Source organism: Rattus norvegicus, chromosome 1 (assembly GCF_021556685.1).
Source record: "Rattus norvegicus strain SHRSP/BbbUtx chromosome 1, alternate assembly SHRSP_T2T, whole genome shotgun sequence".
NCBI lineage: Eukaryota > Metazoa > Chordata > Mammalia > Rodentia > Muridae > Rattus > Rattus norvegicus.
In genome coordinates, this window is record NC_141534.1 from 10,043,368 (window position 1) to 10,059,727 (window position 16,360).

A 16,360-nucleotide genomic window follows, 5' to 3' on the forward strand; every position below is an offset into this window, starting at 1 on the left:
TTTTGTCTGGAATACTTGGTTACTTCTCTCTCTTTTTTTGGAAAAGCTAGTGAAGGGGCCAGGTTGTAAGACCCTGAAGTGCAGAAGAATATGAAAGGTGGTTGTGAAACACTGTGGGCCTGAACTTACGTTAAGTTTTCACTTTTGTAGTGAGAGCATCATTATAGAATAGTGAAATTTCATCTAAATACAGATAAAAGAATGTGTGGCTGATGTAAGAGAGACACATGGTTCAAGTATATGATTAAAATTGCTAAGATGGCAAAAACAATATTTGGAGCCCAAAATATTGAACCTGTTTCCACCACACTGAATATTTTAACTGTTAAAATTATACGTTAACCACGACTGTCATCCGAATTAGATTCTTCTTTACGAATGTGGTCACTGTAAGCCATGCTAAGTGACTCTAATATTTGCCTGCTTTGTTGAAACTCCAGTGAAGGTTATGACGCAGAGAGGGGCGGCCTGAACAAGGCTCTCTTCAAGAGTGTCAGAAACTGTACGATCGGATGAATACAGCTCCCATCCACCAAGTCAAGGGCTCTGAAGCAGTCATGTCAACGTTCTCGGGGCAGCAAAGGATGTATCAGTTCTGGAGGGAGAACGCCACAGAGGCTCTTTGTGTGTTCATACAAAGAGGGAAATACTTAGTTAGAATTATAATATTCCCATCTGCTGGCAGGAATCCATGTGAAATATGCTCTGGAAAGTGCAGCTGCTGTTACTGCCTGCCTGGGGAGGTGGTGCTAAATCTCTGTGGTGTAGCCGGCAGAATAACCATAAACACTTCCTTGATTCGATGTCTTTATAACCCTATTGAAATTTATATCTATGTTACATGTAAACCATTCCATACTTCCAATCTAAATGTCCTTACAGAGGAAGTGGATGGAACCCCTGAAGCAGTTAAGGGGAAAATAGAAGTGAACTGTGTAGAATTATTTTATTTTCCCTTGGTTTCGGAACCCTGGCGACATATTATAAATATTTTGACTTTACAAGCTAAAGGACTGGGTTTTATAAAACTCCGTCGCTTCTCATATTTGAGAACATTCCTGTGTTGAAGGCAGTGGGGGCAGTCTCTTGACTGGAATTTGGATTTGTGTCACAAGAAGCTGAAACCACTAACTTCAAATTGCACATGTATGTGATCCTTATGTGCAGCAGGATTATAGAGACATTGGGCTTTTCGTCCAACAGTTTCTCAAAAGACGTAACAGTCGCATTTGAATAGTATGATTAACACCAAGAGAAAAATACAAATGGAGAGAAAAGGCCGTAAATGCTGGAAATCGATTGAAATTTTGCCTTTCAAATGTTGGGGCTCCAAGTGGTGGAGCTCAGAGGCAGGCACTTGTCTAATGACCCTGGAGTTAAGCTTCCTCTGCCAAAAAACAGCACAAAACAAAACAAAACAAAACAAAAACAAAGACAGAAACAAAAACAAAAAACCACCACCGCCACCACCACCACCACCACCACCACCGCCACCACCACCACCACCATCACCGCCACCACCACCACCACCACCATCACCACCGCCGCCGCCGCCGCCGCCGCCACCACCACCACCACCACCATCACCACCACCACCGCCACCACCACCACCACCACCAAACCCCCGCTTGCTTGATGACTAACTGAAAATAACATGCTAACCGGTGTTCATCACGAAGTGGTTGAACGGTGCGACCTGTTGCACGGCCACTGATGTAAATGTTGCAAGTGTTTGAGAACAAATCTGACTTCCACGAAAAATTAAATGCCAAGAAGCAGGTCTCCCACACATCACATCCTTTTCAAAATCACATCCTTTTAAAACCTGTTTCCTCAGGTGGTGCCCTTGGTACTGTCCAGCCTGCTGCCCTTTGGGGTACCCAGAGGGATCCCATTTCTCAAGCAAACGGTTTCTTAATTTGACAGAAACCCCGTATAACGAAGAGGCTTCCTTTTTCTCTCAGATATATTAAAATGAAAATTGATCCCTTTTAATTAAATGACTTTTTCTTTTCCTTTTTTGGAGGGGGTTTGGGGCTGGTTTTGAGACAGGGTTTCTCTATGTACCCCTGGCTGTCCTGGAACTCTCTCTGTAGACCAGGCTAGCTTCAAACTCACAGAGATCTGCCTGCTTCTGCTCCCAAGTCTTGGAATTAAAGGCGTGCACCACCACCATTACCCAGTTTTTAATTTCAAAGTGAAGAAGTCCTCAGAGCTATTGGTTCAGTTGGGACCAGAGATGATGGTTGTTTTCCTTGTTTTCAATGCACAAACGAACCAAGGTTTGCTGGAACATTCTACATTCCCACTCTCAGAATAGAAGTTTACATACTCCAGACACACTACACATAGTATCTTACCCAATGAATCTTACCATTCTTTTGTTTACGGATTCTGTTAGTAACGGGGATATTAGTGGTGACAATGGGTGATGGAGGAGTAGGAGGGCTTACAGTAGCTGGTAATAAACATGAGAGAGATGCAATTTTACAAGGAGCATAAAACAGTTAATATGGATAAGCAATCTACGGCTCGCTTATGAAAATGCATAGGAGAGTTGAAAAAAATTCATGCTACTAATACAATAGACTAAAAGCTTACAATGCAAAAAAGGGAGGCAAGGCTTTCAAGGGTACATGAAGAATCAGTTTGCATGGCTTGGCTGTTACAGTGTGCACAGGTCTAGAGCCGGCACTCAGGAAATGGAGAAACACAGAGCACTCTACACCCGCTTCTGTTATCCACAGGCTGGTAACACATGGGAAAGATCTCATTCCAAGAACTAGGACCCATAGACTGAAGAAGGTTAAAAGCAGGCAATCTGCATAGATTAACCTTAGAAGTTTACTGAGTCAGCCTGCACTGATATAAAAAGACTAAAGAAATAAAATACCAAAATAAAATCAATCAAAAGGAAAAAGGACTGTTTCCAGCTTCTGGCTATTACAAATAAGGCTGCTTTAAAAATAGTGGAGCCTGTGTGTGTGTGTGTGTGTGTGTGTGTGTCTGTGTGTGTGTGTGTCTGTGTGTGTGGTGTGTCTGTATGTGTATGTGTGTGTCTGTGTGTGTATGTGTGTGTCTGTGCGTGTATGTGTGTGTGTTTTGTGTCTGGGTATGTGGTGTGTCTGTGTATGTACGTGTGTGGTGTATGTGTATGTGTGTGTTGTGTGTATGTGTGTGTGTGTTTATGTCTATGTGGTGTATGTATGTGTGTGTGTATGTGTGTGTTGTACGTATGTGTGTGTGTTGTTTGTGTATGTGTGTGTTGTGTGTGTTGTGTGTATTGTGTGGTGTGTGTGTATGTGTGTGGTATGTATGTATTTGTGTGTTGTGTGTGTTGTGTGTATGTGTGTGTGTTGTGTGTATGTGTGTGTATATGTGTGTGTTGTGTGTGTGTTGTGTGTTTATGTGTGTGGTGTGTGTATGTGTGTGGTATGGGGTGTGTGTGTGTGTGTGTGTGTGTGTGTGTGTGTGTGTCGGGCAGGGGGCTAAACTAAAAACACTGATAGATGGGACATATTCCATAAGGACAGACCTTAAAAGGGAGGCATTTTCTAAGTCTTGTGTTAGAGCTGTGCATCTAAAAGGCCCAAACAAGAAAGCCATGTCTCTGTAAAAAATAAAATTAGCCAAGCCCATAACTGTCCTTCAGTTAATCTTCTAGGTGCATTTGTGTTGGAGGACAGTTATGAGTATAATGACCTTATATCTTTTTATTAAATATTACATAAGTATAAAATAATAAAGAAAATACAGAAAATTATTTTCTAAAGGCACCAGAGAAAAAGTTGAACTCCTTGATGTAAAATGTATGTAGGCTACAATAATTTTCTTTCCTTTCTTTTATTTTTGTTTGTTTGTTGTTTTGTTTTGTTTTGTTTTTTTGAGACAGGATTTTCAGTGTAGCAGCCCTGGCTGTCCTGAAACTCACTTTGTAGAGCAGGCTGGCCTTGAACTCACAGAAATCTTCCTGGCTCTACCTCTGGAGTGCTGGGAACAAAGGCATAAGCCATCTCGTCTGGCAAAATAATTTCCATTCAACAATAAAAATCTAAGATTGGAAATCACTTTGATGGTTTTGTTAATTGTGAAAAATTGTGTTCATCATAATGTACATGTACTGTTAAAACGCTTTTATTCATCAAGGAGAAAACAAGGCATAAAACAAGAAAAAGCTGAGTTTCAGGTTAGATACTTGTATTTAAAGAATAAGAAACAAATTAATGAGTTTTTGAAGCCTTCCCATCAAAGTCTATACAACTACTTCATAATTGCACAAAGTTCATGGAAAGAAAAAACACTCAATCCTCATGGAGAATTGATTGGTAATATTATTCATGTATCTTAGAAGGAAAGTCTAAAAATAGTGAGTCTCCTCCTTACTCTGTCATGCTTGATCTCACTTCTAATCTGTCACCTTTGTGCTGTGATCCTCTTAATCAAGTCACCATTTATGAAAAGGCATTCCCATGAGTCTCATGGGGAACACAGAAGATGCTACATTTTATGCAGGCATGTAACATGTAACATGACGACGGATGAAAATGGGTCACAAAATATTAGATGGCAAAATGACATATTTATGGCAACACATGCATATTATTGTTTTATGTCATATGTTACACATACATGTGTAACTCTTTGTTATTAGCATGCAACTAATTAGTATAAAAATTTTTATTCAAAATATAGTCATTAAGGATCAAAATAATTGGCACCCTTATTATTAACATTAACCTACTGTAACCATACCGATCTTAAGATTTAAGATATATAATATAACATAATGTGCCTCATGGCCTCATATTCAAATCTTATCTAAATATTCAATATGCATTTCCCACAATTTATGAATATGAGTATTGCTTATACCAAGATGCATATGATAATCTTGAGAAGAAACACGGAGGGAGATGAAATTAACTGTTGTTGAGCACCGTGTAACCACTCACATTTAGAAAACCTGAGCTTTATGAAAATGGGGCCAATATGGCTAATAAGTCCCGAGAGCACACTATTTGTGCATACTGATACTGTGTACCCACACAGCCAAAACACATCCAGAAATTCTGGGTTTTTTTTTCAGGTGAAAATTAAGATAACATCTACAGCAGTGACAACAACAACTTTCCAGACAGCAAGAGTTAAGAATGTGAAAAGGTTTGGGAAGATGACGTCAGCTCCCTACCTTGACAGAGGGTCCCCAGATCAGAACAGTTCGTCAGCTCTGCTGCAGGAAGCGGGATCAGGTAGGAACCTTGATCAACATAGAAGCACGTGCAAATTTAACTTGGGATTTGCTGATATACTCCAAAAGGTAAATATTATCAGTCATGTTGGTAAAGCAGAAGAAACAGCCTCCGGAGAATCAACTCCCACAGGAAAACGTCTTCTAAGGTGACTATGTCTTTCTTTCCTCAAATGCAAAAATTGAAGAATTCAAATTGCCCTCAAACCCTTGAGCTCAATATTTCAGCCATATGCACAGGACTTAAAGAAGTGTGATTGTCCCTTAAAGTTTATTTGAAAATTTGGGGGATTTTTTTCTAAATAATGAACTATGAGTCTCGGGTGGCAATTCATGTAAATAGAATAATATGAACCTTGAGGGTATATTTCAAAGCAGAACTTGGATAATGTGAACTTCTCATAAAATGCCGATTTTTTCCCATGTAAACACAACTGTGCAAACTCTACAATTCCAGAAGTATCTTCCTGAGATTTCAAGTCAGTCCTGTTTCGTTCGACTTCATGCTTTCTCTGATTCCTCTTCAATGGGAAATAGACACTGAGCTGATTTTTTCTGATAGAAATATTAGGTGCTCTTGGTTGCATTAAATTGTCCTGTGCTGATTATGGGCTAAACGTACTGAAAATAATATGGCACTTGAATAAAGATGTAAGAATTAAATACACACACACACACACACACACACACACACACACACGCACACACATTAGTGTAGCGGTGAATTCATTCTAATGTTTAAACATGTGCCCAACTTTCCCATGGGAACAAGATATGAAGCAGACATATAAGCAGACAGAGCAGGTGTATGAGCTCACAGAGAATGTCTAATTAGGTAAGTGGTAGATAAACAAGCAGAAAACATCTCAACAGTTTAACGGCATCCAGGAAGGTATAGTTTCCTCTTTCTCAGATGTCTCAAGCTCATGGAAAGGATGGTGACACATCAGAAAAGGTCAGCCCTACAGGCAGGTCTATCGTGTGACATTTGCTGGTAAGAAGCTACTTGATAGGTTCTTGCGACAAATACAGACACTGCATCTCCAGCTTCTGAGTTGTGGCTGGCAGAAAAAAATTCCTACTGCCACGTCTACTGTCAGAGCGGCACCAGTACAAGCTGGCCTTACTCTATGCCCAAGTGCCTAGGGAAGACCTTCAGTGCTGGTCGTGGCCCTCTGGGAGCCAGGACAGACGCTAGGTGAGAAGAGTGAGCAGGAAATCCGCACATGGGTACTGAGGTTGACAGAGCACCGAGGCACCTGATAGGATTTCTGAAACATGTGCCTGTGAGGCATTGAAGAGGTTTGAGAATGCCCACACTTGGCATGACTGTAGGAGAATAATTACAGAAGAGTGTAGGCATAAGAAGACGTATGCTGGTGCAGCCTATAACAGCATAGAAGGCAGTCGTCTACAGCACAGCAGCAGGACCAAGTCTTTCTCCCAATGCTGAATCCTATACAGAGTAGTGATGCATGCCTAAGTTTCACTCCATCAATTACTCAATGCATTATGAATGACAGCTACATGTCTGACCTCTTTTTTTTTAAGCAATTGGAATAAATTAAAGGGCTCGTGGTGACACCATAGACTATAATTTGGAAAACAACAGTTTTTGATGGGTGGGCAGGGTACAAGAAGGCAAAAGAATATTAATCATTCAGGCTTGACATTGTATCAAGAAAAGAAACTGAAAGAAATGGACACATGAAATGTGAAGACAGATTGTGTAAGAGTCAGTGACTAATTGGAAAAAGGAAGAGAAAGGGAAGAGTAATTTGCTGCTTTCCAACTTGAGAAACTGGGCGTGATGACCTCATAAGTGGAGAAAGGAAATAGTGAGAGGGAAATTATCTTCTGTTGTGTCTGGCAAGGGAAATCATTTGCCTTCTAGACAAAGAACACACGTCTAGAGTGTTCACATGAGAAGCTATTTCTCTAAGATCACTCAACAAAAGACACTGAAAGGTTTGCATTCACTGGAGTATGGGTTTGAGAAAAGAATAGAATCAGATTTCAGCTATGGCTGTATTTTAGTTTTCAGGGCATCGATCTGGGGAGATAAAAACAGCTCCTGGTCAAGGTGGCTTCACAGAATTTAAGAAAGTTGAATGGAGGGTGTGGTAACAATCAGTGGAACTGAAAGGCTGAAGTGATAAAGACTGAAAAGACCTTTAACTCTGCGGCACAGGAATTAGTGTCAGTCTCGTGGGAACCATGACCCTCAGGCTGTGGGGTTTTGGAGAGTTAATACCACAAGAGGAAGCCTGTGCAAGGAAGGAGAGATAGGGAAGGGGAGTCATGAAGATTGAAAACCCAAGCCAGCATGTACCCTGGGAAAGACGTGTGATGTGGTGATGTGGAGGGAGGTGCGAGAGAGGGAGAACCTTATCTTGGGAGCTTGTTGCCCTTCGTGCATGCCCACTTTTTCCAGGACCTCACTTCTACGGGCCTTCATTCATGTTTTAGAAGGGACTTCTAGAAAAGTAGCAAACCTGTCAGACTCATGTGACTAGAGAAATCTCAGCTTGGTAACAGAACACTCTGGAGACCCTTGGATGAGATTCCTGTAGTTCTCAGATTACACACAATGCTGGCAGTCCAGGGCTCCTTAGCGGCTTCTGGTACTGATACAGTATCTCTCCAAGACAAAAGAGAGATAAGGGACAAGGTTGTGGGAAAGGAGTTCTTAAGCTAACTACATGTCCACTGCAGTATATCTAACTAAGAGCTCAGAGGTGGCAATAAGGGAAAATGTCAGAGGAGCTATGATTTAAAACAAGATCTTGACCATTTTATCAGCTTCATTGTATACATTTCAATCTGGGGCTTCCTTTCCGCTAAGACTGTAAACATTCACTTCTGAATATTTTAATTAGTTGTTCTCTCTAGAGGAAGGCCAAGTTTATCGAATTGCTAGCATTGTATAAATACTGAATAGATACCATTGTATTATGGTCTCCTGGAGCAATAGAAATTACATCGTAATTATTTTAAGTGAAACTGGGATACAAAAAAAATGACCTAATTTAATTAGAAGGAAATTACACTCGTGCATTATAAACATGTGGGACTACATAAACAGATACATAAAATACTGTTGGGGTATGTTGAAATGTCATTGTCCATCACCAGTGCTCACCAACCCGGGAGGTTGAAGCAGGAGGAGCACTTGAGCCCAAGAGTTCAAGTCTATTCTGGTGAACATAGCAAGACACCACCTCCAATAAATAAGGAAATATGCCCAGAACACACACGACTTTCACTTGATGCTCACAGTGATGTACTTTCACTGCTCAGCTTTCTAGGCTTATGGAGTTACAACTGGGAGACTGTGAAAGATGAGACAAACTCTTCCTTGGGTTAATGGCCTATCAGTCATCAGTTGGTGCTTAAGTCATCTCTGTGTGTTCGTTCTCTGCCTTCTGAGTCTACTCAAAGGTACTCAAAGCTTATTAGCTAACAGAAAAAGTTAGAGTCACATTTTATGCGTGAAAGAAAAGAACTCTTGAAAACGGGGAGTTAGGACTGGGGATACAGCTCAGTAGGTAGAGTGCCTGCCTAGAACCATGAAATCTTGTGTTTCAGTCCCACTACATTGGACTGGCATTGTTGCACGCATCCTAGACTTGGGAGGTGGAAACAGGAGGATCATACCAAGATTATCATTGGAACCCAGGGAATTTCAGAGCAGCACCAGTTAGGGATCTTGCCTCAAAAGAGGACAACAGGCAGTTGTTAGAAATCCTCTAAGTCTTCGGGCTTCTCCTCTGTCTACTCTTCTCCCAGACACACCAGTGAAAGGAGTCACTATTCTTATACAGGCTGTGCTACAAGGGACTGATGCCAGTTGCTCATCGCACATCCTCCTTATAATTTTAGTCATGCTAAAGTAAGTTGCAGAAAGTCAGAAAAAAAAGGTTTTCCAAGTTTCTTTTTGTTGTTGAGTAACAGCATCTCAGTAAAAGATCAATTTTATAATTCATCTTTTGTAATTTTATATTTTTCATAAATTTCATAAATATAAGATTATTTTATGATTCATATTTTACATTTTTCTTTTTTATGATGTATGTGTATGTGTGTGTATATATATATCTATATGTATGTTTGTATGACTACATCTACATGTGTATGAATATGTACATGTAGGTGGAGGCCCAGAAATTGATGGCAGGCAATCGTTCTCTATCCTATCTTTTGATGCACAATCTCTTATTCGACCTAGAGCTCAATGATTCCATTACACAGCCTAGTTAGTGTGCCACAGAGACCCCTTCCCTGCCTTTTTGCTGTTGAGATTACAGGTATAGTCTTTTTAGGTGGGTTCCAAGATCCAAACTCAGGTACTTTGTCATCTCCTCCAGTCCTATTTTGCAACAGTTTTATTGTAATTTTGTATATACCATTATTTATGAAGAGCACCTAGGTTCTTCATAAGTTTGAGCATCCTCAAAGAATAATTTGCTTGTCATGATAAAGCGATTATAATTTCAGTTTAAAATTATCTAAAAATCTAGCAACAGTGAACTTGGTAATTGGTTATGTATGAAACTAAGTACCAGTAATTGAATTTTAGAATTGTGAAAGTCAGGACTAAAATTTATTGTTTGGGTAACCATGAAAGCAGGGGAATTGGAGAGTTGGTGACCAGGAGTGGGAATTTAGAGATGAAATTTAAAGTCCACTGGAAAAAAATCCATACATTTCTAGAAAAAGAGTAGTGACAAAGTTGATTACTTACAACTGTGTCTTATCTCTACATCCACAGGGACAAAGTCAGGGAAGTGCTTAAGCAATGCTGAATAAATACATGTAATTTGCTTGAACTTACACTGTTCATTGAGTTCTACTATACCACTCCTCAGGAAAGAGCGGCAATCAGTTGAATAAATAAAACCAAAGAACTGTCTGTTCTTTGTGAAACGTGAAGGGCAGTCGCCACTGTCTAAACTGTAATCATAGCACGGCAGATACGTGTACCTACAATTAAAAGCTCAGAGAAGGAAATGACCTGTTCCCAAAGGTCATAAAACCGGGTATGTTTGAAAACTGTTCTAGACGAAAATTAAAGATGCTCTAAGGTTTAAAAAGAACTATCGATAATACAACGTTTGTATCGGAAAAGGGCAGACAAGATTGACTGTGATTTTTAAAACGACGCGACAAACCAGCTTAAAAATTTTTTTAATTCGGAGATAGTCCCAAAATACTTAGAAAAATGTAGGAGAGCAAACCAACACGGTTATAAAATTATTGAAAGAGTTATTGATGACATTAGTCTTATGTTTAATGTGTGACTTGTGACGGCATACTCATATACTCAATGTGATCTGTTCTGTCTTTCCCCTTACTTTCTCTTTTTTGTAAATTATCCAGGCTTACACAGATGGAAAACATATTCATTTTCTACCACAAGTGGGTACTAGAATAGTCAATACTTGGCAGACTTTGCCAGTCTTCTGGTATGTAAGGAATGAGATTGCACTTTCCCATTGGTTACTCTGCTTGCTGAGAGCTTGGGGGAATTATGATGACTCTGAACAGAAATCACAATATTTTCTGGGGGGGGGGGGAGAAGGTTAAAATGTTAACAGAACAGCCTTTATTTTTCTTGATTATTGGAGTTCTGCTTAACCAACAAGGCCAAGATACAATCTGGTACAGGTATTTCCTGTCAGTTAATAAGTGACTTCGGTTCTTCAGCCCCAGGCAGATGATTAAGCAGCAGGAATTTCCTTCTCCCACCAATCCTCCTGACAGGCACAGCAAGACATCTGAGTGCACGCAGTTGGGGGTTGGGAGTGGTGTCGCCACCATGGACTATGGTGAAGACGACAGCTGTAAGGTTAAAGAGAATCGAATGCGTAGAGCCTGTAAGAGTGTGCTGTCTTATGATGACATCGTTTTGTGGACTTACGGATGACTAAGTGAGTGTGCGCAGTCATCTGATACATTCCAGTAATCTTCAGGCTTTAGGATGGGAACCTCAGGGGCGGTACTTAAGAAAATAGAAGGAATGCATGATCTCACCTATGCGTGGAATCCCAAAGAAGTTAAAATCATGGAAATAAGTAGAACTGTGATTCACAAAGCCTCAAGGGCAGAAGGTGGGTCAAAGTGACTGAGGTTGTCAACCAAAGGGTACAATTCTAGGAGTAATGAGTTTAGAGGATCTGTTATACTGCGTAACAGCTACAGTTGAGAATGATGTAGTATGTGCCTGAATTTGCTCAGAAAGAGCTAACAACATAACCAGTCGATGTGTCCCTTTCCCCGAATGCAAAAACACTAAAAGGGAATTGATAAAGATTGAAAATCTTTTCACTATAAATACTTGACTAAGGAGGATGTAGGAGCTTGAATTAGCCATTTCACAACTTATATAGAGAAACATTGTATCATACAGCATAAATACATGCAGTTTTCTCAATGAAAATAGTACTTTCGAAGGTGAGACTGCCAGGGATAAATTGGTCATGTGTGTGTTAGCGAACTAGCCACTCAACAACCGATCAATTATATGCTTCCTCCTCACTCACTATTGAAAGCAAAAAGGGTGGTCTCAAGAGAGATCTTCCAGCTTAAATGCCAACCAGGGTCAGAAGGAGAGCCTAATGAGGAAAAAGCCAACAGGGGTGTGGGGCTGGGGTTACAGCGTGATGCAGGCTGAGGTGAGCTCTAAAACCTCTTCAAAGGGAATAGCCACCACTTTGCTGTAGCTGTGTTATCCATGCGGAAATTCTAGCCAGGCATTTGTGTTTGCCAAGAAAACCAAATAATTCATTTTATGTGGAATCTAATTTTTGAGCTTTGGAAACAGAGTCACCATTGAGTAGCATAATGTGTAAGAAATGCGGGTGGAGAACATATGTCAGTCTACCTCCACCTCCCAGCTCTAAGGGCTTCACGACCTCTGGAGTATCTTTCCCACTGTTGTTCCAAGTGTGAGTTTCAGCCAGTGTTAGGATTCTCTGCTAGTTTACAGGCTCATGTTTTTACTCATGAAGATTGAAAATAAACATTTTAGGACGGCGGGACTTCAGAATTGATTTTTACTTTAAGATGGTGGACCATGGTACATCTGTCACTATCAGACAATTTGGCACTGTTGGTATAATCCCAGCTACTTACTGTATATAAATCTATGGACCTCATCTTCCTATAAAATTTATTTATAAAGCAAGTTGTCTGCCACAAGCCCTCCCACTTTGCCAAACCCTGGCCTAGAGGATTTTTCTCCAATGTCACATACAAATTCTTTCGAGTTGCAGGCTCCACTCTTTAACTAAAATATATGTCACTAGCATCTGAGAACTCATGTTACGACGTCTTAAATTGATAACAGAAACATTTTTTGTGGGTGCTTAAATCAGTCCTATAACAAAACATGATTTCTAGAATTGACTTTTATGATATAAAGAATACTGAAGTCTACTTCAATATGCTTTGTGTTACACATAATAATTTTCCTAAGTAATTTGCATTTAGCTATTTCCAATGTTGCCACAGTTGAAGTCTCCTAAAAACAACTGGGAGAGAAGAGTGTTTGAAATGTACCACTACTGTTTGCTGCCAAGTAAAGAGTGATAAAAGGTCAATGAAAAGATTCGTAATTCTAGATTAATACAAAATTTCCATAAAATAGAAAGCTGGATATTTGAATAAACACTGTCCGGCACAGTGACTGTTTATTTAGGTAATGCAACTGAAATTCTATTTAGGACCTTATTTTCAATATATTAGGGCAGCATTTTGATGAGTAAAAGTTACCACTTATTTAACAGTTTCTTGTGGTTCAAGTCTAGTGCCAGGGGTTACATCTGCCATTTAATCATTTTGACTGTTTCGTCAGAGATAACCAGACCTGGGGAATTCCTCAAAATGGCAAACCCACTTTCACTAAGTGGAGTTCATCATCAAACGCATGCTATGAAGAGTTGAACTGGTAAGGTTTTCTGAAGCTAAAAGAGGTTGAGATGGGAGTGCATTGGTGGGAGAGGGAGAATCCTCATAGAAGCAGGGGGAGGGGGATGGGAGAAGGGGGAACTGGCAAAGGGGATAATATTTGAAATGTAAATACATAAACTATTCAATAAAAAGGAGCTCCTTGTGATCATTCTACATATTCACATGCATATGTAATCTATTTTTTCATTTTTTGCATATATATTTCTTATATTTTTGGTTGTAAGCCTAACCTTTAGCAGCTGAGCCAAGTCTCTGGCCCAGCATATCTGATTTTTTAGTGACAAGCATTTTCACCAAGCAACGCTAAGACCACGAATAACATTAAGTCTTACCACAGCTCAAGTTGTTCTCAGCTTTCAGTGCCTGGGTTGAGATGCTCCAAAAGTCATTGTGCCAGTCTATGACGTTCCCGGACATACTACAGCTGAGGTTGGACAGGGATTTCGGATCCATGGTAAAATTCCAAAGTCGGAAGTTATAGACACTACCCTTTAGAGAGGCGATCTCATCTCTATCAGAGCCCAAGAGCAATGTTCCGTCCCCTGGTACGACAGTACCGATGGTGAGGTCACATGGAATAGTTTCATAGTTCTTTTTGAAATTTACACCAACGGAGCCCCAAGAATTGTTCCACACAAGACAGAGCTGCTCAAAGTTTCCTGTGAAGATGTCGTCTTTTTCCTTCACCGGTAATGCGTTGTTCAACAAGCATCTTGCGCCAGAAATGGACAGGAAGTAGCCATTGTTGGCCTTTTCAAGACTGAGCAGCTGTGTCAGGGACTTGTCTGAGTAGGAGAAAGCTGTCCAGTCGTCGTCTTCATTGCCAACTTTGGAGGCTTCAAAGCAGAGTGTGAAAGCTTTGAGCTCTGGAATGGAGATGCTTTTTGCAACTGATACCTGGTAGGCATCTAAGGTCTGGGGCAAAATGACCTTTTGATTCCTCAAGGACACAGCAACTAGGAGAAAGCATGAAGACATAATTCTAGAACATGAGCCGAGATGCAAAGTGTCAAGCGTCTCTCAGAACTCTGCAACTTTCTTCCCACTAACTTTTTGCTTAATCTGTGAGCTGTTGTTATCCCCTTTTCTCCCTAGCCTCTAACACCTACCTTTTGCCAATGGTCTTACACCAAAAATAACAATAGGCAATCCCACCCAGTGACAACCATGTTGGCATTTTTTTTTTTACTTCTCTACACAAACATTAAAAATTAAGAAACAAAATTACCAAAATAACAAAGGGCTAGTTTCATAGTGCTCTAATTTGCATATTGTGGATTTTAAAAATATGCTACTCCTTAAATACTTTCTGAACACTAACCAGCTTTAGTTTTCACTAATATTTACCTTTCACTTTCTCAAATATTTCCAAGCAAATCTCATTCATTCAGAATTTCTATACTCCACCTTTTTCCTCCCACACTAATTTTCTGTTTGTCCTCTAATGAGTTTATTTTAAGGGAAGCAGGCATATGTTCAAAATAAAATAATTCCTAAATAGATACAATTAATACTGAGTTGATATTAGAATTACAGAGTTTCATTATTGCCAGTGGACTAAGCAGAGGTGGTCAAGTGACATGTTTGGAAGGCAAAGGCAATCAGATCTCTGTGAGTTCAAGGCTGACCTGAACTACTCAGCAGGTTCTAGACCAGTCACAGCTACAAATTAAGACCTCAGCCAAAAAAAAAAGAATATTAGAAATATTAGAAGAAAACAGATATGAAAATAAAATAAAGTAAATGTTATGAAGACAGACAGTCTAGAATTCAGTTCTGAAGAAACCAGGATTTGGATAAAGTAGTCCTAGTTTGGTAGTGAGGATTCTCAGAAACTATTAATAGATCCTCACCCTTAAATCCAGACCCTGACCATTCACATAAAATAGCATAATTCTGTCCTCCAGCCCTGCTGTTTACTGCAGCACATCTTAAATGGAAGCAGAAGGTTGGCTCTGCCTGTGGTTTACATACCTCTGATGTAGCTGGCGTTGAAGCCTTTCTTCTGGATACTAAAGTCACTCGAAAAGGACACATGCATCTCATTCACGCTCGAGTTAAATGACAGGCCTTTGGCAGTCGCTCCGCAGAATTTTGTCTGGCTCTCTCCATTATCAAGGGATAGCGAGTCATAGATGCAGTTGGGCGCTTCTTCAATGTCGAAGTCATTGAACGTTATCTGAATGATGTAGCCAGTAGGGGCTCGGAGGGTCCACGAGCAAGACTGGGTGTTAGGGTAGTCATTAGGGTAGCACGGAGAAGTAAAGGTCCCAGAAGGATTGGACAGGACAAGTCTGCAGTTGCCACATCCCCACACTGTTGGTCATTAAAGAGAGAGAGAGAGAAGGGCTGGGATCAGATTATGTATAATAAAGCAAGGGTCCTACTTACTGGGGCAATCAAACAGTAAATGTTAGAAAATATGCATGAAAATTAAGAGGAAATGAAAGCACCTCAAAGAGACAAAGAAATGCCAATGGCTTTCCAAAAATTAATGATAAATACAAAATCTTAGAGAGCAAAACTTGAGATTCGAAGAAGACAGGGAAGGACAGTGGAACTCTCTCATACAAGATACGCAAGGGCCCACACATCACAGATGACTGCAAAGAATATACAGGGATTAAGAGCCAACAAGAGATCTCACAAAAGCTTACTGGGTATGCTACGGGTCCCTACTTCAGAGAGTCCTTAAAACCAAACAGGGAAAATTCAGTGTTAAAGACCATGGGTATATAGACACACACACACACACACACACACACACACACACACACACGCATGCACACACACACAAACATACACACATATATACACACATATACATACATACACATACACATACATACATACATACATACTTACTCACTCTTGGGAAATGAATGTTGAAATATAAAGCAGGGGGGAGAAAACAGAAAGGAAAATTAGACAACTTAACTTTTAGCATTTTTTCAAATTCAAATAAGGGTTATCACTGTCTCCTCTGTTTATCATGGTTTATAATTATACATTTATATGATCATCTTGTTTACTCATGCATTCAGCAAGTATTATCTATTATATAATAAAAATTGTTCTATATAGAATATAACAAGAAGCAAGGCAGTCTTTATATGAAATATTAACACTTGAGGCTCAGAC

At 39.9% G+C, this 16,360-nt stretch overlaps 1 protein-coding gene across 6 annotated transcripts in view; it reads right to left on the minus strand.

The window, feature by feature from the left end:
- Adgrg6 (adhesion G protein-coupled receptor G6) overlaps positions 1 to 16,360 on the minus strand; it is a 149,728-nt gene that overhangs the window by 55,878 nt on the left and 77,490 nt on the right. For 3 of the 6 annotated variants that reach the window (XM_087554481.1, XM_087554472.1, XM_087554461.1), the window contains exons 3-6: positions 15,194 to 15,535; positions 13,552 to 14,175; positions 5,189 to 5,257; positions 2,375 to 2,458 (exon numbers count right to left, since the gene is read on the minus strand). In XM_087554481.1, the coding sequence (XP_087410607.1) occupies positions 2,375 to 2,458; positions 5,189 to 5,257; positions 13,552 to 14,175; positions 15,194 to 15,535 (1,119 nt within the window). 6 annotated transcript variants of the gene reach the window in all.